We start from the raw sequence: 24661 nt of genomic DNA on the forward strand, positions 1-24661 counted from the left end.
GCTCTGCCCATGCAGAGCCAGCCACCTGGGAACCCCAGAGCCGTCCCATGCTCCCTCCCTCCCTAACCCTCCTGGTACCTTACTCTTTCCTCCTCATCAAATCAGTAAACTGTCACCCACTCAGGGAAGCTCTTGTCAATTGCCTAGTAGGGATCATCTGCTAAAGTCCTATCAACAAACTCATCACACTTTGTCGTAACTGTTCAGTGTAAGGTCTGTCTTTCTGGCGAGACCAAAAGACTGTCTTTTTCAGTGTTAGATCCCAGTGCTTAGCATAAGGTTGAGCACATAACGGGTGCTTAATAATTTCTTTACTGAATAAATGAATGATTCAATGAAAGGCTGTCAAATAAGATGTTGCAGTGCACTGTGCTGAGGAACATACTGGATTCTTTAGGGATATTTATTAGAGCACAGAGGGGGTTTTTCTCATGCCCAGCAGTGAAGCTCAAATAAATTGGTTGTTGTGTAAGTTACCCTATTTATGAAGGGCTATAATTTGGGTACTGAATTGTATCTGTCATAGCATCATTTGGTTGTGTGATGAAAGAACTGATGATGCAATGCATGAATTGTTACACTTTGGAAGGGGAGGGCTGTGACTCCCACAGCCTGTCATTGCCCAGCCAATGGTACAGGCGCCATGATGTAGCCTAGCAGAGCTTGTTAAACGTTAATGTGTGCACAGAGTCTCTTGGACATATGATTAAAATGTGGGTTCTGATTCAGCCAGTCTACAACAGGGCCTGAGATGCTGCAGTTCTGTGATGCTCACGGATGAGATACTGCCACTGGACCTCGGCATAGCAGGGGCTAGGACAGGGTTGTGTGGGGTACAACCAGCCAGTGAGTTGACTGGTAGATCCTGTTGTAATTGGTGTGCCATGTAGCATGGTGAAGGCTGTGCTGAAGGGGTGTATAAGCTTTAGTACAGAATGTTCTTTTTATGTGACTTGGGATGCCCATCAGGGTCTTCTGGGTCAGTGTGTGGTGAGTGGAAGCTGCTGGTTTGTGGGTGAAGGGCAGAGTATGTGACTGGGTGTGTCGTGGGGCAGTGGGTTGAGAAGCCGTGTGATCTGGTTCTGTCCTCTAGTGGGGGTGTTATGGGTCACGCATTCATCACCTGTTTATTGAGGTTAGGTGCTCTTCTGGGTCATAGAGACACAACAGTAAAAATAATAAAAATCTCTGCCCTTGTGGAACTTAATCTTCTAGAGGGAGTAGGCAAATAATAAACATAGAAATCAGTGGGCATGTTTGTTAGAAGTTGATCAGCGTTTTGGAGGGGTGGGGACTTGGAGAGCTGGGTCACAGAGAGGTCAGTCTTAGTTTCTCTATTTATTTATTTGGCTGCATTGTGTCTTAGTTGTGGGACTAGGGCTCAGTAGTTGTAGCATGTGGGCTCCTCAGTTGCTCGAGATGTATGGGATCTTAGTTCCCTGACCTGGGATCAAACCCTCATCCCCTGCATTGCAAGGTGGATTCCTAACCACTGGACCACCAGGGAAGTCCCTGAGAGGTCAGTTTTAAATGGGGTCATTGGAAAGTCTCACTGAGAAAGTGACATTTCAGAAAAGATGGGAAGAAAGTGAGGGAGGGAGGAAGCCATGTGTATATCTGGGGGTGAAAGTGGTTTGGTAGTATTAACAGGTGCAAAGGCCCTGAGGCAGGTGTAAAGGCCCTGAGGCAGGAGCTTGCCTGGCACATTGAGGAAGCAGCAGAGAGTCCAGGTGGCTGAGCGGAGCAGGCGAGGGAGAGAGTAAACGGAGATGAGATCAGAGAGGCCATGGGAGGGGCAGGTGGTACAGGCCGTTGTAGAATCTTTGACTTTTACTCCGACTAAGATGGGCAGAGAAATAGCTTGATCTGACTGTTGTGGGGACAGGGGTAGGTTGCTGATCCAGGTGAGAGGTGCTCAACACATGGACAGGATGACGTTCTAGCCTCCAAGTTGAGTTCATCTTGGCTTCCTCAGTCCGTCTCCAGTTCCTCGCACCCGATGGGTGCTCAGTAATTACCCCAGGGGCATGAAGGAATGGCTGAAGAAGACTCCGGACTACCTGCATAATTGCCCTCAGGTATAAAGTGATGGCTGAGTGCTGGGCCTGGTGAGAAGTAGGGTGAACTGATGAAATGGATAGTCATGGAAGCTTCTGGAGTCTAGAGTGCCAGCTCGAGGGCATAGAGCAGGGCACGGTTATCCAGTGGATTAGACTTCTTCTGGTCCGTGTGAGTGACGTCATGACATGGAACGCTCCGTGTGCCAAGGTCTGTAACCAGAAGTTCCCACTGGGTGATCAGCCCAGAGTTTGGCTGTGCTGTAGTGGAGGGTGCATTGAGATCACTCTGGTGGTGAGCATGTTTTATTGGAGAATTTGTAGTATGAGGTGCTATAGTCTCACAGATGTTAGCAAGATAGGCTAGCATGTACGTGTTACTTGATCATTCTTGTCCGACTCTTTGCGATCCCACGGCCTGTAGACAGCCAGGCTTCTCTGTCCATGGGATTCTCCTGGCAAGAACACTGGAGTGGGTTGCCATTTCCTTCTCCAGGGGATCTTCCCAACCCAGAAATGAAACCCAGGTCTCCTGCATTGTAGGCAGATCCTTTACCGTTTGAGCTACCAGAGAAACCCAGGCTAGCATCAAGTCTTTAAATCAAAATGCCCCAGTGAGTGAAGTCCACTGGTGTCCGTGACACCTCATGCAGGGCTCACTGTGAAAACAAGGGAGGGACCCTGACCTTGGGCTCGAGGCTCCAGCTGCCCCATGGAGGCAGCCCTTGGATCAACTTACCCAACAGGCAATGCAGCAAATTGAAGGAGAGTAAAGTATTAATAACAGGGCAACAAGGATGTCCTGTTTTGTTACAGTCCAGAGAGCCTTCATCGCTAGGGTGTGTACAACCATCTGCCCACTAGTAAATGTGGCTCTATTCTTGTTCTGATATATCTGATCATCGGTTCACTCTGGGCAGGAGTTGAGTACAGCTGGGCGGGACATAGACATTAAGAAGAACCCTTTTCCTACATCCTTTCATCCCAGCTGGCCATTGGTTACTATCTAGATGTGATCAGCCTGCTCACCCCTCCTTCCTTCCTTCCCTCCCAGCCTCGGTGTCAGGCTCTCAGACTCCAACCCCCCACATACAACAGGCTGATGCCAATCATTTCTGCTCTGGTTACCTCTTCTCCAGTCTCATCACTTTTTGTAAAGCCCTGTAGAATTTTGAGGCATCTGCATAACTGGAAAGTCTTGGAATCTTGCAAACTAAAAAGCAAACAGAAAAACCCAACAGAGCCCCTTATCCCCCATTGTATTTTATTGAGCCTTTCATTTAATATTGTTTCCAAAATACCACATAGGTTACTTACTGGATCACATACTGTTACTCGCATCTTCTGGGCATCTAAATGCCGAACTGCTTCAGAGACTCAGTCATGCTCACAGGACTTGGTTTCTTAGTAATTCTGTCATCTGAAAACACTGTTTATGTAGCTGAGGTCAAAAGTGTCAAGCACTGCTTTAATGAGCTGCAATTCTGTTCATGTGACATTCTCCTCCAAAGCCAATTGCCCTTTATACCGTGTGAGTAAGTGTCTCTGTGTGTGTATCTGAACGTGTGTTTGATGTGCTGACATTTCTGAATTGAAGCCATAAAGCATAACCTTTGTATGTTTGCTATTAAAACTCCAAATTCAAGGCTTAAGAAAGGGAGCTAACTTTGACTTAATATGATTTATTTAAGAATAGAACTTAGCTTCCCCAAGGTACCAAATGCTAAAGAGAATAATACCTTTTTGAATATTAGGATTTAAAATACTTTTTCATAAAACCTGTACTATTCAAATACACTGGGAAAAAAACATCGAGCTCTTCCGGCACAGCCAGGAAATTGTGTTAAGGGCCTTCCAGGCATTACCTCATTTAATTCTCACAACCCTATGAGGTAGGTGTCATTGTCACCGTATTGCAGATATGAGGGCATGAAACTTGGAAAGGTTAGGACATCTGCTCAAAGTCCAGCAACTAGGAGGTGTGGAACCATGGATTCCACCTGCCCAGTATCTTGGAAAGATTATTAGAAGCACTTGCAGCCCCTTTTAATAAGGTCTGTGATCACACTGATGGGAGAGAACCATGATAACAGCATCTAATGGTGTCCATTACATAATAGAAAAAGACTAAGTATTCTTACAGTTCAAATGAATTAAAATTTATTTTAAAATATTGCAACAAACAAGTAGCATATTCACACCTTTTACAATTTTCTGGCAGAATTTTTAAAAGATGCAAATCTCACTTGTTCCTTAAGGCGCTGATTTTGAGGCTGACAAAGACAGCAGACACTGAATAACCCCTGGATGCGGGGCACGGCAGCATCTGAAATGAGGCACTCAGGACAGGCTCATTAAGAAGTAGACGTTTCCCCCACCCAGTTCTGTTTGTTCTTTTGGTTATTCAGAGTGTGGAGTTTGCAGAGATCTTAATCAAAATATTAGACGACCTTCCTACACCGACTAACAAATAGCCAAGAGCTGTTTAGGACACACAGCCTAGAGTCTGTGTATCTCTTTATCTCCCTTTCCACCCGTCCATGGAGAACCTACTTAAGCTGCGGATTCAGCCGGACTCCCTTTGAAAGATGGTTCAAGTTGACAGGTCCCTGGGCCAAATGAAGTTTCTAAATCATTTGCCAGGTGCATGACTTTGAGCTGTCCCCTGGCAGAGGAGGCAATGGTTTGATTGAAATGGTAGGTGGAAAGGCCACATGCTGGGAGAGAGCATGAAGCTGTTAGGATATATCTGGCCATGACCACTGAAATATAACAGCAGTCAAAAACTGAAAATACTTTAGAAGTGGAATTCAACCCCTCCATGCTGGGGACGAGGAAGCGAAGGCCAAGTTTTGCCCAAGGGACTTACGTGGGGAATATGACAGAACCAGCACAAGATAACTAGCCTCCCATTGAATGAATGCAGGACCTTAATAATAACAACTATCTATGACAGTGACAATAAAATGGGTCAGCCATAGTCTATGAAATTATTCAATTTTAGTAGAAAGTGGAGCACATTATCTAATTTAGTCATCTCATTTCACCTTCACAACAACCCCTGAAATAGATGCTATTATTACCCACCCTGTACTGGTAAGGAAGCAGGCTCAGAGAGGTTAAGTAACTTGCCCATGGTCAACAAGCCAATTTAATTTGAAATCCTATCAGTCTACCTCCGAAGCCCATATTCTTGCTTCCGTGATGTTTCTTCTTTCATCTCCCAACCCGGCTACTCAGATGTGGGATTTGAACTGCTCTTGGTCAAGTCCTGAGTTTAAATACATTCCTGGGGAATGGGCTCTGTTGGGTGAATGTCCATAAAGCCTAGCTCCTCAGTTCTGCTGTCAACCCTGCCCAGGTTGTCATGCTTATCACAGCACCCCAGAAAGCTGTTGACCAAAGGTTGGGAGAACTCGAGGAGATGAGCCCATGGATCCAAGGAGACTGGGTCAAGCAGAAAGAATATGGACAGAGTCAGCAGAGCCAGGATTCAAACACCAGCCTTGGGAATCTCCTGGCAGTCCAGTGGTTAGGACTCAGCGCTTTCACTGCTGTGACCTGGGTTCCATCCCTGGTTAGGGAATTAAGATCCCACAAATGAGGCGGCACAGTAAAAAACAACAACAACAACAACATCAGTCTTGCAATTCAGCAGCTGAGTGAAGGTGGGCAAGTAACTGGACCCCTCTGAGCCTCCACAGTTATAGGTGCTCTGATCTCAGCCAGGCTCTTAAGCCTTCCCCATCAGTCCCTCTCTGAGTCCCCTGGGCAAGTCCCCAAACCTCTTTCCTGAAGGTCCCCCAACTAAAGTTCCGGTCATCTTGGTCTCGGCAGATAGCCCCATCTCGTAAGCTGGGGGGAGATGGAGGCTCGTGGGTGCCCCTGGGTGGGTGGCTTTCCTGCTCTGGCACAGTCATCTTGACCTCTTAGACCTACCTGCCTCTTTATGTCAACAAACAGGTTCCCTTCATGAAGACGTTCCCGTTCTGCTCTGAACCCCCGTTCTCCCGTGTCCTTTGCATGTCTGCTCTGGCCAGTCTGTGTCCACAGCTTCTCCATATATTAATCAGAACTCCTAGGGTTGCAAATAGGAACCCAATTCAAGCTGACTTAACAGTATTTAGTTGTGATTGGATCCAGAGTCCAGACCGTGTCAAAAACAATCCATTTCTCTGTGTCTCTTAAGATTGCTTTCCTCTCTGTTGACTTCTTTCTTCTCCAAAGTTTTTCTTGGGCCCATAGCTGCTCCAGACCTACACCCCATTATTTTTGCAATTCCTGCTGAAAGAGAGCTTCCTTTTTCTAAAATTTCCTGCAGCCTGGAACTCAGTCTTGTTGGAAGATGTTTGGTCATATGTCCATCGCTAAAGCAATCACTGTGCCTGGGGGATGGAATGTTCTGATTAGCCAGGTCCAGGGCACCTGTCAAGGGACTGGGTCTGCCCCTGTCTAAAGTGGACATCTTGCAGAGGGGAAGGAGTGGATTCTCCCAGAAAAATAAGGCTGCTCGCTGTGCCTGCAAACCAAGCAGATGCCCACTCTGGCTCTTTTCAGATTCATTTTGTTCAATACAGAAACATGCAGAGTCTCTCATCTTAAAAATCTCTTCCCTCGAGACTGGGATCTCTCCATTCTACCACTGCTCTATCTTTTCATACAAACTGGATGGAGTTCTTGCTCCCTCCATTTTTTTTTACCTTCCATTCTTTCCATGGTTCAGTGCAATCTGGCTTCTGCCCCCACCATTCTATTGAAATCCCTCTCATTGAGTCATCAGTGACCTCAAAATTGCCTCCTCTCATAGACTTGTCTTTTCTTTCTTGACCTCGTCAAACTGGGTACTTTGATCTTCCTTCCTTAAGAAAAAAAATCTGAAAAGAGTTTAAAACTTCCAGCAGCATCAAAAGCTATGCAGGGAAATGAAGTGCCTCCCTGTAGACCCCTAACTAGGCTCCTTCGTTCTTCTTCCCAGAGCCACCCACTGTGATTGGAGTCCTGGGTGAGCTTCTGGAGAGGTCCTCCACGTCACACATGAGGGTATCAGTGCTCGTCTTCAATTCCCATCCCTCGCTTTGTTCCCTTCCATCTTGGAGTTTTTTTTTTTTTTTTTTTCATGGCACTGAGCTGGCTGACTTTCCTCCTTCTTCCACAACCATTCTTGCTTGAAAAATTGACTCCGTGGAGAGTTCTTTTTTTTTTTTTTAAGTTTTTTTTTTTTAATCACCAAAAGGATTTTGTATTGGGTGTATAGCTGATAAACAATGTTGTGGTGGTTTCAGGTGGACAACAAAGGGATTCAGCCATGCATATACATGTATCCATTCTCCCCCAAACTCCCCTCCAGGCTGCCGCATCACATTGAGCAGAGTCCCATGAAGACTTCTGATGACAGTAGAACTTGGAGAACCAAGACATGCCCATGACCCAGAGAGGGAAAGATCCAAAGTGTATTTCTTGGTTATTTACAAGTACAGTTTCTTAAAAACAATCACAAAATGCCCTCCAATTAGGGTATGAAAAACAGCAACTCAGAGGTGGCTTGTGAATCTGCTTGAAATGTCTTTCCAAGGGAGTGAGGCTTGGATGGGAGACAGGAGGTATCCCTTTTGTGCCTGGGTCCACGTTTTCTTCACTGTCTCTCACCAGGAGCTCAGGGCCTAACGTCACCTGGTGGCTTCCCACATACTCTGCCAACCTTGATGGGACAGATTTTTGTATTTTAAGTGCCTGTAACTGTTAACAGTAATATTCTGGTGATCTCACAGAGACAGCAGTGAGCGGTCTTGAAGAGAGATCTTAGTTCCCTGCCCAGGAATTGAACCTGGGTGGCTTGGATGGAAACCAGGAATCCTAGCTGCTAGTCCACCAGGGGTTAGAGGCTTGGAGCAAAATTCCCCTGGCCCTTGTCCCCATTGAAAAATGAATTTCTCAAACAGGCAAAAACTGTAAAAACAGGTACAAAGTTTATTATCAGAGACACAGCATAGCTTGTGGGGGAGAGCACACAGTGAAACAGTTTGTTTATTTAAGACAGAAGAAGCAAGGCAGAGAGACACACCCAGGAGGGTGTGGGCGTTTTCCCTAATGGAGAGGAGCCCTAGTAAAGAGGCAGTTAAATTATTTATATAGGGCAGTTCTTCCGGGTCTTTGCTTACTTTGGCTGGCTATCTTATTTCTTTTCCACACCTAACTTGGCCTAGTGCCCTCCCCAGTATGCTTGCACAGGTTTTGGCCAAAGTGGATTCCAGTGCAGAGGCCTGTGGGTGGTTTGACAGCACCTGTTATGGGATGGCACCCCCTCCTTTTGGTTGTTTTATCTCTTTGCTCCAGCAGAGCTCAGCTCCTGCCACTTTGTCCTCCGAGTATCTAGGGAAAACAGATCTCCAATTTACTCTGCTGGACAAACTCCAGCTATCCAGCTCAGGGGCCCATCTATCTCCCACTTCACTAGGGTAGGTTGGGGTATGGCAGGGCCCGTAGGACCCCTCTGTTGCCAGGGTACAGCCACCCCCATCAGACTAGCTCACTGGATGGGACTGGCTGAGTCACAACTCAATGCAGCTACCAGCTACCATGTCAGATTTTTTTATGTGCATTTGTCAAATCATTCTCACTGCACCATGCAAGATAGATCCATTTGACAAAACAGGAAATCTGGCCAAGGGAATTTAGATAACTTGCTTACAGATTATCTGCAGGTTGATGGTGCTAAGATTATTACCCAGGTCAACTTAACTTTTTCTTTTTCAACTTAACTTTTAAGTCCATGTCACATGATCAGGTGCAATTTGCAAGGCAGTGAGATGTCACAGACACTCTGTGGTCTCTGGAATCAAGCAGACCAGACTCTGAATCTTAGCTCTCCTCGTTTACCTTGTATGACCCTGGCCAAGTTGTTAACTTTTCAAATTTTCTGTTAAATGAAGATAATCTTTCCTGCCTATCTTACGGATGTATGAGAATCAAGGTTATAAAAACAGGCAAATAAAAGGGACAATTACTGTTTAAGGGCTAATTTATTTGAAGCCAGCAACAGCTTAGGTTTAGGATGAATTTTAAAGAATGGATAAGAACAATATGTTACTTTGTTGACATGGGGAAGCATTTAGAGTATATTTCATCTAGTTTTAAAAAGCAGCTTAAAGAATAAAGTGATGATTCTACATTTTTTAGAGAGTAAAAAGCATTCATCGATCAATTCACCCAGCCATCCAGGACGTAGACCAAAATGTTAAGATAATGAAGGTATTGGGGTAGTAGAACTATAAAGGACTTTGTTGGTTCTTTCTCTTGGCACTTGTGAACAAGTTGTTTGTTTCTGCATAAATGGATCAGTTGTCAGATCTGAGCGCAAATCCTAGTCAGTTACTTAAGCTCTAAATCTGTTCCTTGTTGTAGAGCAGACTTCATAGACCTGTTGGATTAAATGAGATCATGCTTGTAAATCACTTATACAGTATCTGGCTAAAAATAAGCTCTTCGTATATACTACCATTTATCCGTTGAACAGCACTCAGTGCCAGCTCTATATTGAGATCTCGAAATTCAGGTGTGGGCCAATCAGATGTGGCTTCAGCTCTCGTGTGTGTGTGTGTGTGTGTGCGTGTGTGTGCGTGTGTGTGTGCGTGTGTGTGTGTGTGTCTGTGTGTCTGTGTGTCTGTGTGTGTGTGTGCATGCTAAGTAGCTTCCATCATGTCCAACTCTTTGCAACCCTATGGACTGTCGCCCACCTGCCTCCCCTGTCCATGGGATTCTCCAGGCAAGAATTTTGGAGTGGGTTGCCATGTCATCATCTATATTCCCATCAAGATTGTAAACTCATACAGTAGCTCATACAATCTAGATGGGACTATAGACAATGACAGATATACAAAGAAATAAACATGTAGATCTGGATATTCACATATTTTATTTCCTATGGAAGAAGTGAACAGGTTGTTCTGAGAGAGAAGAACAGGAAGAGGAGAAAAGAGGGAGCTCCTTGACTTGGAGGTGATCTGGAATCGCTTTTCTGAGGAGGTAGCATTTAAATTGAGACTGAGGAAAACAAACATTGCATGTTTTTTAAATGAAAATTTGTTAAAAAATGAAACTTGCTATCCAGCACAAAAGACCTCTCTCTTGCCAACTTCTTCCTAACTAGACACAGAGATCAAATATTCCCGATAGTAAGGGACCTTCATTATCAGAAAAGGAGGCTTTAATCTTTCCTTCTTTGCCAAAGGCCAGACAGTTTGGAATATTGTCTGACTCTGCTCGGGAGAAAAACCTTGGTCTACAGACAACTTTTAAAAATGATCAAATGTGTGTGTGGCTCTGACCGTGGCTGGCTGCTGCTCACTGGGTGGGACCCTCCTGTGTTCTGCTGCGGAGACCCACACAGCATAAAAAGGATCCCGAATTTCATTGAATTTGCACATTAAAAAAAAGAGAGATTTCTTTGTCTTTTACTCAGACTATATGCTTGGTTATCTTTTCATCATGCCCTAGGCTCAGTTCCAGAAGATGCCCTGATGTCTTGATGGAGGCTGGGCAGGAAGCTCCCCTGTGCCATTGGCCTCACGTTGTCAAGCCCGGTCAAGCAGCAAGGAGTATGGGGCAGACCCTCACTCTCTTGTCTTCTGTCGCTGATCTCTTTTCACTTCTGTTTCTTCCCTGGGCTCTTTCCTTCCTTCCTCCAAAGAAACAATATCTTTTTTTTTTGATCCCACTCAGCTTAGATGTTGCTTCCTCCAGGAAGTCTCCCTGGACTTTCTTCTTTCTCCCGGAGCTAGTCTCCTCAGGTCCCTCACCTCTGTACTCAGTGGCAGCACGTGTCACATGGCTCCATGCTATCCATCTGTGCATCTGTCTCCTCTGCTGGACTGTAAGCTCCATGGTGACAAGGACAGGGACGTCTTATATGCCATCTTATTTCTGGTACCCAGCAAATCAGTAGATGGAAGATGCCCATTTAGATAAGCTAAATATTAGCCTTCATCATCATTCCCTTAGCACCAAAGTACACACTGGGACAGCTATTAGGGAAATCTTAGGGTTTTTAACTAACATGAAGCTCATTAAACAGCACTAGGCAGATTTTAACAATTGGGTTAAATATTTCCATTCCCTTTATTCCTATTTTCCCCCTTTTCTCCACTGAAATAGCTCCCTCATTTAAAATAGGCTTTGTAGGGACTTCCCTGGCAGTCCAGTGGTTAAGACTTCGCCTTCCAACAGAGGGGGTGTGGTTTGATCCCTGGTCTGGGAGGTAAGATCCCACATGCCTCATGGCCAAAAAATCAAAATATGAAGCAGAAGCAGTATTGTAACAAATTCAACAAAGACTTTTTAAAAATGGTCCACATTTAAAAAAAATCTTTAAAAAGATGCTTATTATTAATACTACTTGACTTATTTAAATTTTCAAAAACACAATAAGCATAAAAATAGAAACATCAAACAGTCTGTGACTCTCCCAATCTCTACAAGCACATATATAATACACATGCATCAATAGTATACACGCATTTATGTCTATAATTTATAAAATGGGAACATATTGTACATACTGTTATTAATTATATATAACTGTTATTTGAGATTCTTCTACATCTTATTTTAATTTTTAAAAGTGTTTTGCATGGTAATACATAAAAATGGTTATATCATTATTTATTCAACTCTTTTCCCTATTGGTCAAGAGTTGATTTCAAAAAAAAATTTTTTTTCCCCTCTAACAACTCTTTGATGAATACTGTGTCTCTTGAACCTCGGAATGTGGGACCTTAGTTCCCTGACCAGGGATGGCAACGTGGAGTCTTAACCCCTTCACCACCAGGGAGTCTCTTCCTGTATTTCGACGGGCTAAACCCAGGTGTGTAGAGGAGGGCTCCAGGAAAAGCTCCTGGAGGAAGTGACTGCAGACAGAGGACGTGAAGGCAATGACGGGGAACAGGGTGGGAGGCAAGGCTTCCTGGTGGAGAAGACAGCTTGTGCTCAGGCTTGGAGGTGAGCATGCATGAGCGTTCCAGGAACTGGGAGGATTTCAACACAGCTGGAGGGTGTATTGGGGGTGGGAGCGGGACTCGGGGAATGTGGGCAGTGAAGGGGCTGTTGGCCAGGTGACCAGCACCGAGTCCTATACAACCTGTAAGCCATACTGAGGAGTCTGGCTTTGGGCCATGGGGAGCCACCGCAGACAAGAGCAGGAAAGTGACATATCCAGGTTGGCGTCTTTGGAAGATCTCTGTGGTTGCTGTGACTGAGCCAACTCCACATTTGACAGCTAGACTTGGAGCTGTTATTAACACAACGAAACAGAAATTAGAAGGACGGGAAGAAAAAGAGGGGAAAAAAGAGCTCACGTGTAACAGTTCACAGATAAGATTTTCAGGTGGTCTTGGCTCTTAAATTTGGGAGCTCAAGCGAACACATCACGATCCTCACTCCCCTCTCCAACTGTGGAAGAGGTTCCGTATGACTTTAAATAACCTAGTTGGCTTTGGCCCCTGTTCCGTTCCAGGAGCCCCAGTGATGACAAGGGGGTTGGGTGTTTTTCTGAGTGAGGCTGAAGCGTTCCCAGCCGGAGAAGCAGGTGTGGTCCACGCTGCGTTTGTAATTAGATCCCAGCCGCGGAGCTGCCCATTCTCCAAGGACACAGCAGGCGCAGAGCTGATCGGGCTGTGCCTCCCAAGGGCTGACGTCTCCATTTAGGGAGCGCTCCTGAAGCTAATGGGCAGTGACAGCTCCATTTGAAAAACACGGAAACACTTAGGGAGGCTGTGATCTGCCAGGCTCGTAAGCTGCTTATTAGCAGGGAAATCACGCTCCCGCTGTATTGTGCCCCCTTGGTTAACCCCTGTTCCTGCATCTCCTTTCTGCTATCTCACTTAAAGATTTCATTGTTCTCCAGGCAGTTGGGGGAGTGATGGGAGAGGAGGCCACAGAGCTGCCAGAAGCTGTTTCTCCATCTCCCATCATAGCTTCTGGGGAGGCCCCAGGAAAGCAACAGCCTTCTGGTGTGGATGGGAAAGGGATGGGTTTTTGTGGTTTTGTTGTTGTTTTTTTTTTTTTTTTTAAGGAAAATGGCCCCTGAAGACTCTCTGTGTCTCAGCTTCCTGTGCTAGCTGGTTGGGGTCCCAGCACCCAGAAGCACCCACAGGGCTGCCTTGTAATACACCATCCCACTCCTCCAGTCCCTGCTGCTGACATCTCTTTGTTTTTTCCAGCTCCATCCCTTCTGCTCCCTCTTTTTCCACAACCCTGTCCACCATCTCTCTCCTCTGGATGATCGCAACCATCTTCTACCCTCCCCGCTGCCTCCACCATCAGTCCAGTGCCTGCTCCTTTCCTGTCCCAGCGAGGGACTCCTGTCTGACCTTTGACATCTCCACTGCACTCTCCAACTTACCATGAATGAAACCAAGGCTCCGTTTCTTTAACCAAACATGCTTTACCCCAGTGTCACCCACTCACCAAGTGGCTCAGCCCACAAGTCTTCTCATACCCCACAGCCAGTCCATCAGCAAATCTTATCAACTCGCAATTCAAAGTAGACCCCTCCCCAGTCAAATGCATCTTCCCATCTTCCCCACTGTGACCTTCCTCCAGACCACCGTCCTCTCTTGCCTGGATTATGGCAGCATCCTCCTCATTGGTCTGCTTCTACCTTTCCCCCTTGTTCACCCATCGGTCTGGTTTGGACACAGTCCCAGTGACGCTGCTGTCAGAGCCTGCCTCCTCGGTGCTCAGAATTCTCCAGCCGCTTCTCATCAAGCTGAGCGGAAAAGCCTCTGTCTTCCCAGGGCTAGCGTGGCCAGTGATCTGGCTCCTAGTCCCCTCTTGAGCTCTTAGACCCCTGCTTGCCCCTTGGTCACTGCGCTGGCCACACTGGCTTCGTGGCTGTTCAGTGATCATGCCCAGCAAGCTCCCGTCCTGGGTCCTTTGCCCCTGCAGTTCTTTCTGCCCAGAATGTTCTTCCTGCCAGTGAGTGTACAGTTCCTCCTGGCTGAAGGCTTGCCAGACCGTCACCTCCAAGCTGACCGATTTATCAAAAATGGCCTCGTCTTCACTCTTCACCCCTGACTCTTGTTTTTCTTAATGTCACTTGTTTCCATCTGGCATTATTATTTGTTTTGTTTTTGTTGTTTTGGGGGGGTTTTGGCCATGCAGCCTAGCTTGTAGGATCTCGGTTCCCTCGACCAGGGAGGGAGTCGGGGTACCGGCAGGAAAAGCACCAAGTCCTAACCACCCAACTGCCAGGGAATTCCTCATCTGGCATTAAAATATACATTTACAGTTATATTTTTATGTATTATTGATTGCCTTGCTTCTCCAGTAAAACGTAAGCTCTGTGAGGCATGGATTTTCTATGATTTACTATTAACACAGGGCCTGGCACATAGAAGGTACTCAAGAAGTGTTTCATGAACAAGAAAATGAATAAGCAATGAAAGAATCTGGATGGTATTCCTGATCACACTGTGTTGACCTTGACGGCAAAAGTTTTGTGCGACGAAAGTTTTGCCCCACTGGCCAGCAGAAAAAACCTGAGTCTTGGTCATTTGGTTGGCGGTCCCTTATCGGTACTGAGGCCAAGCTGTCAAAACAGCTGAAACAATTTAGTTTGGAATAACTAATGTGCTGCTCCAAGTCTTGACAAGAGCCCTTAAAAATGCAAGGCTGTTTCCTCAGTGTTTAAAACTTCAACATCATGGAAACACGCCATCATAGGAAGTGGATACTGTCTGGGGGGAATTGTAGTGGAAAACGAGAACCAACGATGCTCACAGCTTGGCTGTGTTGATCACTTACTCAGTGCCAGGCATGGTGTCAGTCACACACGGGATCTCATTTTCTCCTCATCAGAACCTCATTTGAGAAAAATTGGAGTTGTCCCTAGTGTACAAAAGAGGAAACTGAGGCTTAAAAGGAGTTGGCCAGGGTTGCACACCTAGCAGGCAGTGATTCCAGGATTTTAACCCATGTCCCCCTTACCCCACTCTGTGCGGTCAGTCGCCAGCCCACCAACCATTTTGCAACATAGCACTGGGAGCTTGGACTCTGACAGACAAACCTGGCTGACACAGTAGCTCTGCTGTTTGTTAGCAGTGGAACCCTGAACAAATTACATCACCTCCTTGGCCTCAGTCTCCTCATCCATACAATAGGGATGGCCATAATACCCACTTCATAGGGTCTTTAGGAGAATGAAACAAAAGTAATACAAAGAGCATTCTAGCACGCCTGGAACATACAGAATGCATAATAAACATTAGCTGTTATAATTATTAGTGTCTTCCCAAGTGGCTCAGTGGTAAAGAATCCGCCTGCCAATGCAGGAGCCGCAGGAGACTCAGGTTCAGTTCCTGGGTAGGGAAGATCCCCTGGAGAAGGAAATGGCAGCCGCCTCCATTATTCTTGCCAGGATAATCCCATGGACAGAGGAGCCTGGTGGGCAACAGTCCATGGGGTTGCAAAGAATCAGACAGGACTGAGCAACTGGGCATACATGCACATCACGATTGTCATCACTCCCACAATGTTCTTAGGTTGTGGTTGCCTCCTGTAGCTACTGAAACACTGAGAGATTTCATGCAAATGGGTTTGCTGGTGAAGAAGGAGGAAGATCAGGCCTAGTGACTCAACTCTTCTCGTTAGATGGGAACTGGTGTGTGCATGTGTATGTGCTCACGCACGAGTGAACACATGTACACACACACACACACACACACACACACACACACGCTAACTCAGACCAGGACCTTGTCATAGAGAAGGACAGCAGGAGGCATGAGAAATGGTGATGGTTTCTTCTCGAGAGCTTGGGGAGATCCCAGGCACTGGGTTGGCTTTCATCCCACACCCTTCATTCCCATCTGGAGGGAGAATGGCTGCGTTTATTTCCTGGTGCCTTGTATTAAGGGTCAATGACTTCTCCTTCCAACCAGGGCCTCGTAGTGGCCCCGCCATTGCATCCACCAAACCCAGGTCTGGATGTTTCTCTCCATTAACTGGAGCATGTAAACTCTTGTATCTCTGGAGTTGGAGAATGTCTCCAGAGATGACTGAGAGCCAAAGGACAGCGCTTTAAGAGACCTGCGGCTTAATGTTGGGAATCTCCGAGGTGAAGTATAAACGGGTCATTACTTTGAATCTTGTACCACAAAAATATCTCAGGGACCTTAATCCCATCTCCTCCAGGAATGAGGTTGGCCAGCTTCTTGGGGTGGAGTTGGGAGAACATGCCACATGCTACCATCCCCACCATCCCATGCTGCCATCCAGCTCCTGACTGCCCAGAAGGACACCACGGGCAGCTCATGAGCTACAGGAACTGAAGGTCGGGAGCCCAAGGTCACCTGCCGATCCGTGGTCATGAGAATTTTGCATTTTATGTTGCTCTCATTTCTGATCATCGAAACAATCTCTCCGAGGTAGTGAAAGGGAAGGGCTTCGAAAAGCCGCACCCAGTTTCGTTTGGTTCTGTTCTGTTTTCAGTTTCGTTTAGTTTATTTTTTCCACCCACCACAAATTCTTCTCTTCCCCTCTCATAGTGTGGGCGAAATGCTGAAAACTTCGACCGATTTTTCACCCGCCATCCACCAGTTCTAACACCTCCTGACCAGGAAGTCATCAGGAATATTGACCAATCAGAATTCGAAGGATTTTCCTTTGTTAACTCTGAATTTTTAAAACCTGAAGTCAAGAGCTAAGTAGCTGTGTAGATTTCCGTCCTTCATTTCTGTCATTCAAGCTCAACGGCTATTGTGGTGACATTTTTTGTTTTCCATTGCAAAGTTGCATCCATGTTTTATTTGCTGATGAAACTAGAGTGACCATGTTTCAGGACCCAAATGTCCTCAGGTAGTTTTGGAGCATCTCTGTGAGATGGGATTATGCAGATAGCACGTTGACAATGTGGCTGCATAATCAGCACATTATCAAAGTCCTTGTAGCATTTATTTTCCCCAGCATGTCAGCGATGTAGATCCAGCAGGGACAGAACATGACTGCTTTCTCCCCCTTTTTCCTGCACTGCCATTTTCATCCCTTTTCCAACGCCAAGCATCCAATCTAGATTTTTTTCCTGCCAAACAAGTGGATAATCGGATGTTAGCAGTATTCTCCTGCTTCCAGTCCTGGAGCTTGCCTTGTATCCAAGTAGATGGTTGCTTTGCCTTAGGGGGAATTTCCTCCATTCTTCCTGGTTTGGAGGCCTCAGGAGCTTTGGGGAAAAAACATGCTAAAAATAAAATTTTGGTTTTTTTTTAACTCAAAAATTAAGAAGATTATCTAAGTCCTTTTAAAATTCCAAGAGTGTGCTTTTAGTAGTTTCAATCTAAGGGCACCTCCAGGAGTCATAAGGCAACCAGCTTGGGTGCTACCTTAATGCTGTAATTTCTGGTTCCCTGTGTCCCCCGATCACCTTCATCCCCAAACTACTTGAACAGGGCATTTGGACTTACTCCCTGGAAAGACATGGTCACTTTAGCAAAGTCCCAAAGGGCCATGGTTTTACATTACATTTCAAACTTTATTTGCTTTGGGGTTTTATTTCTGTTGTTCAAATGCAAAAAAAAAAAAGTTACTCACTTTTGTTACACATGCTTTGAAATACGTGTCCAAATGTTATTAACCACAATGACCTGCTTTGATTTACCGAGAAGACGGCTCTAGAGCCTGGCAGACCCATGCCTGCTCGGATGGGATTTGTCTAGGTTTGTTGCTGGCTTCGGAAAGCTAATTAAGTGCTCTGAGAAAGACACCATGTCTTGAAAACATAGACAGTTGTATTCTTCACTTTGATGTTGTTTTGCAAGATGTTTGTGGAAATGTTTGTATCTGGATATCTGTTATGTGCCATTTTTCTTCTAGCATCGAGATACAATAAAAAAAAAAAAAGAAAAAAGAAGAAATACTATTTCAAGGAAAACGGCTATCTATGAAAAACATGGACCCAAACTGCAGAATGGGGCCTCCTGAGGCTTCAGGACAGAAAAAATTAAAGCCAGATCTTAATCTTGGCCCCAGTGTTCAGCCAGTCAGAGAGACTGAAACTGTGGATCATTTAGAGATTCCTGGGGGCCTTTGATGGGGTGGGATGAGCTGGCTGGGGGGTTCTCCAATGAGATCAGAGCTCAAGGCTCAGATTCTCACCAGAGGCAAGTTTAGGGGCCAGCTAGGAGCAGGGCTGGGGCTGTTGAATTTGTTATCAAAATCACTACGCCTCTCAGCTCAGACTCATCCTTTCTAGCAAATAGCTTCATGAGCCCCCAGAAGCCCAGGGAAACCCCTTGATTGGGGAAATTCTGTTTCCCTCTGAGCAGAGGACAGCAGGTGGTCCCCCATCCTGCCTCCTGTCCCCCGCTGTCCTCAGGCAGCCCTGAAGGCAACTTTTGTCACAAGTCAAGTGATTTCCACAAGCGCCAGGGCTTCTAAGAGACCATCAAGGGAACTTAAAATACTTGACAAGTGTCCTTTAGGGGAGACTTCTCATCTTTAAGAAAATTGTGATTTGATTTCCACTTGGGCAAAGCCCCCTGCTGTTCACTCCTTTCTGCCTGCTCTCGTCTCCTTGCTGGGGGCTTGGGGATCATCCCTGTGGCCACTGTTGTGGGTCACAATCTAGACGTCAGGGGAAGCAGACTCGAAGCCCTAGCTCTCAGGCTTAGGAGGTAAGAGAAGGAGGAAAACTAGGGAAGAGCCTCCTCATTGTATTGTTGGGAAACTGGCATCAGGAGGGAGGAAGTGACTTGCCCAAAGTCAGCCAGTTGGAATGCAAACCCAGTTTCCTGAATCTCCATACAGGTCTCCCTCCTCTGTGACTGCCGTCTCTGAGCCATGCCCACCAACAGACAGGTTATTTGAAGTCTTTCATCTGGCTGTTGGGTCACCAAGCCTTTACTTGGATATACTCTCAGGAAGATTAAAATCAAGGAGAAACACTGGGCCATCGACAAGTCATGAGAGACAACTTTAGAGAACTACGTAGGATGAGTGAATAGATATAAATAAATAGGTAGATAGAGATAAATAGATATAAATAGAAAGAATATACTGTGTGTGTGTATATATATATATGTATTATATTTACTGCACTCTACATTTTCCAAATTGCTGACATTATTTTTCAAAAGTTTAATAGTTTCCAGAAGTAGATACTCAAGCCAAAGCCTCTGTTCCCCTAATACATTGAGTTGAGAGTTGTTCAGGGAAGCCTTCTGTGAAAGGGAGGGATCATTAGAATTCTTGCAGTTGCCTATTCCATCAACATTTCAAGTGCAGAGGAGACTGAGAACAGATGTAATCTCAGCGGAATACTTTGCAAACACATCCAAGAAAGATTTTTAAATTAATTTTTGTGATTGTGCATGTATTCCACCCTCCTTTCATTCACCCAGCCAGCATTTAGTGAGCAATGACTGTGTGCTGGGCTCTATCCTGGGTGCCAGGAGCATGGTGGGGAGCATGAAGATGCAACCCAGGAAGGTAGTCATTAAGTCATTAAAAGCACAATGTGCTCTAGAGATAACTCGTCTCTAGGTTAATCAGGGAAGACTTCTTTTAAGAAAGGATGAGTCATCAGAAGACTTTGGGGTTCTTTCTCTCTGGAGACCGCATTGGAGGCTAAAGGAGATACAGCAGCACCCTCTCGACCCAGATTTCTGGTCCAATCCTATAATGCCAAGGTGGGGAAAGAGAGACAAGAGCTGGGGTGAGTTTCCTTCTAGGAGGCCGAAGGCACAGTCTCCATACTTGATCCAATCACAGAATCATCAAGATGTGAGCTGACTGGATGCCTGTATGATGAGAGGGAACTAGTTTCAGAACTCAGTTCCAAGTCGTTAGTCCAGATTCCTGCAGGCATTACCCTTTCGGGCCCTCAGGAGACACTGCCCCTGGCTTGACACCACCTGGTTCTTCTAGATGAGACAGGCTGCTGCTTTCCAGAAGAACTTAAATTAGAGGGTCATTTTGTAAAAAGAAACTAAATAAGAAAATCCAAAGAAGCCTCAACACAGTCCAGGGTAGTCAGGGCTAGTTGTCTACCAGGATCTTAGAATCCCTCTTTCCTTTGTTGGACCCCTCACTGGCCTTATCTTCTAAGAAAACACAGGGCCATGCTCACAATGACCATCTTGGGGAATTACTAGGAAGCCAGTGGAATTAGTGGGGCTTCCCTATTGGCTCAGATGGTAAAGAATCCACCTGCAATGCAGGAGACCTGGGTTTGGTAACCTTCCTGGGGTGAGTGCAACTATTTTCATGTAACTTCAGATACCATCAGCCCGGAAAGAAATTGTCCCAACAGAGAGGCCCGTTGTTTCCCAACTTTTAGGGTAAAGTTCAGGGGTCTTTTCTATTGAGGATCTGCCCACAGTGGCAAATCTTGTTTGGACCATGTGGCTGATTGAAGCGTCACCAATACAACAAATGGGGTAGGACTTTCATAATTGGGGATGATGCAAAGGGAACCTCTGCTGGATGCCCACAGGCAGGGAAAGCCACACCAGGGGACCTGCAAGGAGGCAGCTGCCTGTCTTCTAGCCGCAGGTATTCCCAGGGCCCACACCCAGCCCTGGAGCTCTCAGATCTTGAAGGAGCCTCACACAATTCTATCCATATTGGGGCTCACAATGGACAAGGGCCCATCTGAGCGACCCACAGGATCAGTGGGAACAAATTCCATTATTTTGCTCTAGAGTGAGAGCTCTAGCTTGGGGACAACTGTAAGTTGTCAGAAGTCAAGAGGCTCATCTTTCATTAAGTCTTCATTCATCTGTTCACTCATTCAGCAAATAATCATGGAAGGCCTGCCATGTACCAAGTCTTGGCATTGGAAATATACTGACAAGGATTTTACCCTCCTGCAAAGAGGCAATAAATAATCACGACAATTTCTGACAGCAGCAAGTGCAATGAAGACAATTAGAAAGATGTTTAAGTATGACTAGTGGGGTTCAGAGAGAGAGGCACAGACTGTATTAAAGGAAAAGCTGGCATTCAAGCCTTTCTCTGAACACAGGAAAGAATGCATTCAGTGCCTGGGACAGCACAGGACAGGCTGGCAGCTGGCAGGATGAGAAAAAAGCAGAGTGCGTGGGGCATGGCAGGAGACGCCCACTACCCAAAAATCAGCTCCACCACTATCTTCAGCTCACTCCCCTCTGACCACACCTACTGAATTGAATTCCTCATACTCCCCTCACTCCACACCCCCACACATATAAACAAGAGTAAGTAGGGGAATTTCGTAGGGATATTGTACCTCTTTCAGGGGAGCAGTCAAAAAGAAGGCATTCCTGTGAGAGGCATTTTGCAAAGGGCAGTGAGGCCAGCAATGAGAAATCCTTGTCAGTCAATGCCCTTTAGGGGTTAAACCTAAAGCAGGGATAATGATCGGCCAAACTCTAGCAAATCAGTCAGTTCTCTCCCTTCTTGACAATCTGACACCACTCTGGCTTCAGCCGGGTAACCTGCCCAGTACCAGTGAAACCCACGCGTTATCCTTGGTTGTCCTTGCAATACACCAGCCATCAAACTGTCCCCCAGTCAGAGAGGCTAAGATGAAGCATAATTGGGAATCGTGTGGTCAGGTAAAAGTCACTACCCCACTGTGGAATCTTGGGCAAGTCACTTTATCTTCCTGTGCCTCAGTTTTCTCATATGTCAGAGCACTGGGGGCGAGGAGCTCTACCTGCCCCCAGGTGGGTGGTGAGGATGGGAAGATCATAGGCTGGTAAGGACCCTGAAGAGGCGAAAGCATCATACAGATGTGAGATCTTTTCATGAGCCCACACTCTTGACATTCCCTGGTGAAATTTGGCCCAAACTATAGCTAGTAAACAGGGATTGATGTCCCTTCCGCACCCCCGCCCCCCAAAAATGAAACTCCAGACCAACTAGGAGAATAGAATATTTTAAGACTGACTTTCCAGACTGAGTGTTTTAACCAGATGCATCATCAGAAGATCTCTGATGATCATCAGAAGAACCTCTGGCTGATGAAGACTAAAATTCTAGTCTGTGGGTGGATTTCTGAGCATCCCTTCAAAGCCTCGATTGCCCCGGGGAATGTGGGATGCATAGTGATCCCCTCCTTTCATTGAGCAGTGATCTGATGTCCCCATTCTTGCCACTCTGCCTTCTGGGGATCTGAGTGGTTGTGAGCTCTTCTCCCTTTTAAAGAAAGAAGCCTCCTAGCCACAGGGGGCGCTCTTGAATGATTTTCTCCTGGACGCTCTACCGCATGACTATTTCTATGACATTATACCTTGTAAGAGGTAGTTTCCAACTCATCTCAAAGCCGAAGAAAATGACACACACACACACACCATATTTTCTGGCAATCCTTAAAGAAAATCAATGTCTCATTTCCTTTCTTAGAAAATTTCCACCAAGTTTTCTCTCCAGAAGCCAACATACGATGTGAAATGAAAGCCAGGGAATAGTATTGCAGTGCAGCTGCTAAAACCGGTCAGCACAGGGCTTCTCCCGACTCTGCCCATGAGACGTCATCAGCTTCCCAATAACTGGCATGTCTCGGTCACATTTCCTCCTCCTTATGCTCTGTTAATGTGTTTGCTTTCCATTTGGCAGAGAGACAAGCGAGACACCTCCAATTTCGACAAAGAGTTCACCAGACAGCCTGTGGAACTCACACCTACTGATAAACTCTTCATCATGAACTTGGACCAAAATGAATTTGCTGGCTTCTCCTATACTAACCCAGAGTTTGTCATTAATGTGTAGGTGAATGCAAACTCCATTGTAAGCCTGGAGTATAAGACTTCAGGCCAAGTGTATGTATCAATTCTAGTCTTCCAGGATTCATGGTGCATATGCTGGCATTCCACACATGGAGAGCTTGTCCTAGAGGGCTTTTCTTCGTATGTGTAGCTTGCTAGTTTGTTTTCTACATCTGAAAATGTTTAGTTTAGAATAAGCGCTTTATCCAATATTAGAGGTACAATTTTCCAAACTTCCAGAAACTCATCAAACAAACAGATGATGTCAAAACTACTGTGTCTGATACCAAAATGCTTCAGTATTTGTAATTTTTAAAGTCAGAAGCTAATGTTCCTGGTAAAAGTTTTTACAGTTATTCTATAATATCCCCCTTGAATGCTAAGCATGACTGGTATTTTTAAAAATTGTGAGTAAGCTTTGCAGTTACTGTGAACTATTGTCTCTTGGAGGAAATTTTTTGTTTAAGAATTGATATGATTAAACTGAGTTAATATATGCCAACTCTTGTTTACATGTCTGCTTTTAAATAGAGTCTGGTGCAGGGGTTACACTCTGGGAAGTCATAGCCTGATCCCATAGACAAGCTTCGTTTCACTGGCACAGAATTTCATTTAATTGAAATTGTTGTCAACATTAAAAAATGAAATTTTTATCTAGATTTCTGGACTTTCAGATTCAGTTGAAAAAAAAAATCAGAAGACTGGCAGCACTGGGCCTATATTTCCATGTGGAAATAATTCAACAGAACTGAGAAACGGCTGTCTCTTTAAAATTAGTGCATCCTCTCATTTTACCAGTCTCCACCACTCCCTACTGTCCTATACTCTCATCCACTTCCCTGGATGCTGTGGCCCTTTGAGGTAAAGATCTCTGCTATTTGCCAGTCATAGGTTTCATGACCTTAACACTTTCCTGTGCCCATCATTAGGGTATCTGGCCAGTCATCCAGTTGAGTGGTTGTTATGTAGTCAGTCCTCAAACACAAAATACATGATACAGTTTCATGACAAATGGCAACAGGAAGGTTGGCATCAGGACAGAACACTTCTGTGGTCTAGGTGGATGTCACTCACATTTGTAAAACTGCTTACCTTCTAATATTTTCTCCTCGTTCCATATCTGCAACAGACGAAACAAACAGGGGTTTGCCCTCTTCTCAACAGCCGTACTTGTCCAAAGAAGCCAGAAGAGGAGGGAAACAAATAAGGGAGATCGCTTCTAAAAGCTGTTGGCATGATAAGGAGATCCATTCTCTGAGATCAGAGTGGCGTGTTACTGAATCACTGGGTATGAGCTTGACACTTTCTTCTCTGAATGAAATCAGGCTTCTGTTTTCTTTTTGAAAGCTGTAGTAAACCAATCAATAACACCTACCTTTGAAGTTGCTAATGACATGGGGTTGCAGAAAAGAGCAGATCTGTCACTGCAAATTCATCATGACTCAACAGACTTTATTCATCTTCTCCCTCCTTGGAAGACCCCCAGGAAATGGGCATTGGGCAGATACAGTGAAACCACTGATTCTAGTGTACTCTGCAGAATTTCAGTAACACTGCCAGTTACATCAGGTAAAGCTAACTTAAAGAAGAAACTATGTGTTCAGTGCATCACATTCAGAAAACAAAAATATGTGAATTTCTATAGATGTTTGATGGCATGTCCAATTAAGATGATATTGCAGAAGTTGCCATTGCTACTTCTGATTCCTCCGTATTGCTTGCCAGCCCTGCATATTTCCTCCCTCTGCTGGATATAAACCAGCCTTTTATTTCATAAATAATTGACCACAAGCTCTGAACCAGGCACAGTTCTGGGTGCTGGGGATATAGAGACCAACAAGACAGTTCAAGACTTTCTACACAGAGGCA

The 24661-nt window shown here is 45.4% G+C and overlaps 1 protein-coding gene across 2 annotated transcripts in view; it reads left to right on the plus strand.

The window, feature by feature from the left end:
* PRKCB (protein kinase C beta) overlaps positions 1–23294 on the plus strand; it is a 373695-nt gene extending 350401 nt beyond the window's left edge. The window contains exon 17 of one of the 2 annotated variants that reach the window (XM_069570367.1): positions 16598–17959. In XM_069570367.1, the coding sequence (XP_069426468.1) occupies positions 16598–16756 (159 nt within the window). In that variant the 3' untranslated portion in view covers positions 16757–17959. Of the gene's footprint in view, positions 1–16597; positions 17960–22643 lie in introns of those variants that run through there. The other variant, XM_069570368.1, reaches the window with a different exon arrangement.
* Positions 23295–24661: the final 1367 nt, after the last annotated feature.

Source organism: Ovis canadensis, chromosome 24 (genome assembly GCF_042477335.2).
Source record: "Ovis canadensis isolate MfBH-ARS-UI-01 breed Bighorn chromosome 24, ARS-UI_OviCan_v2, whole genome shotgun sequence".
NCBI classification, from domain to species: domain Eukaryota; kingdom Metazoa; phylum Chordata; class Mammalia; order Artiodactyla; family Bovidae; genus Ovis; species Ovis canadensis.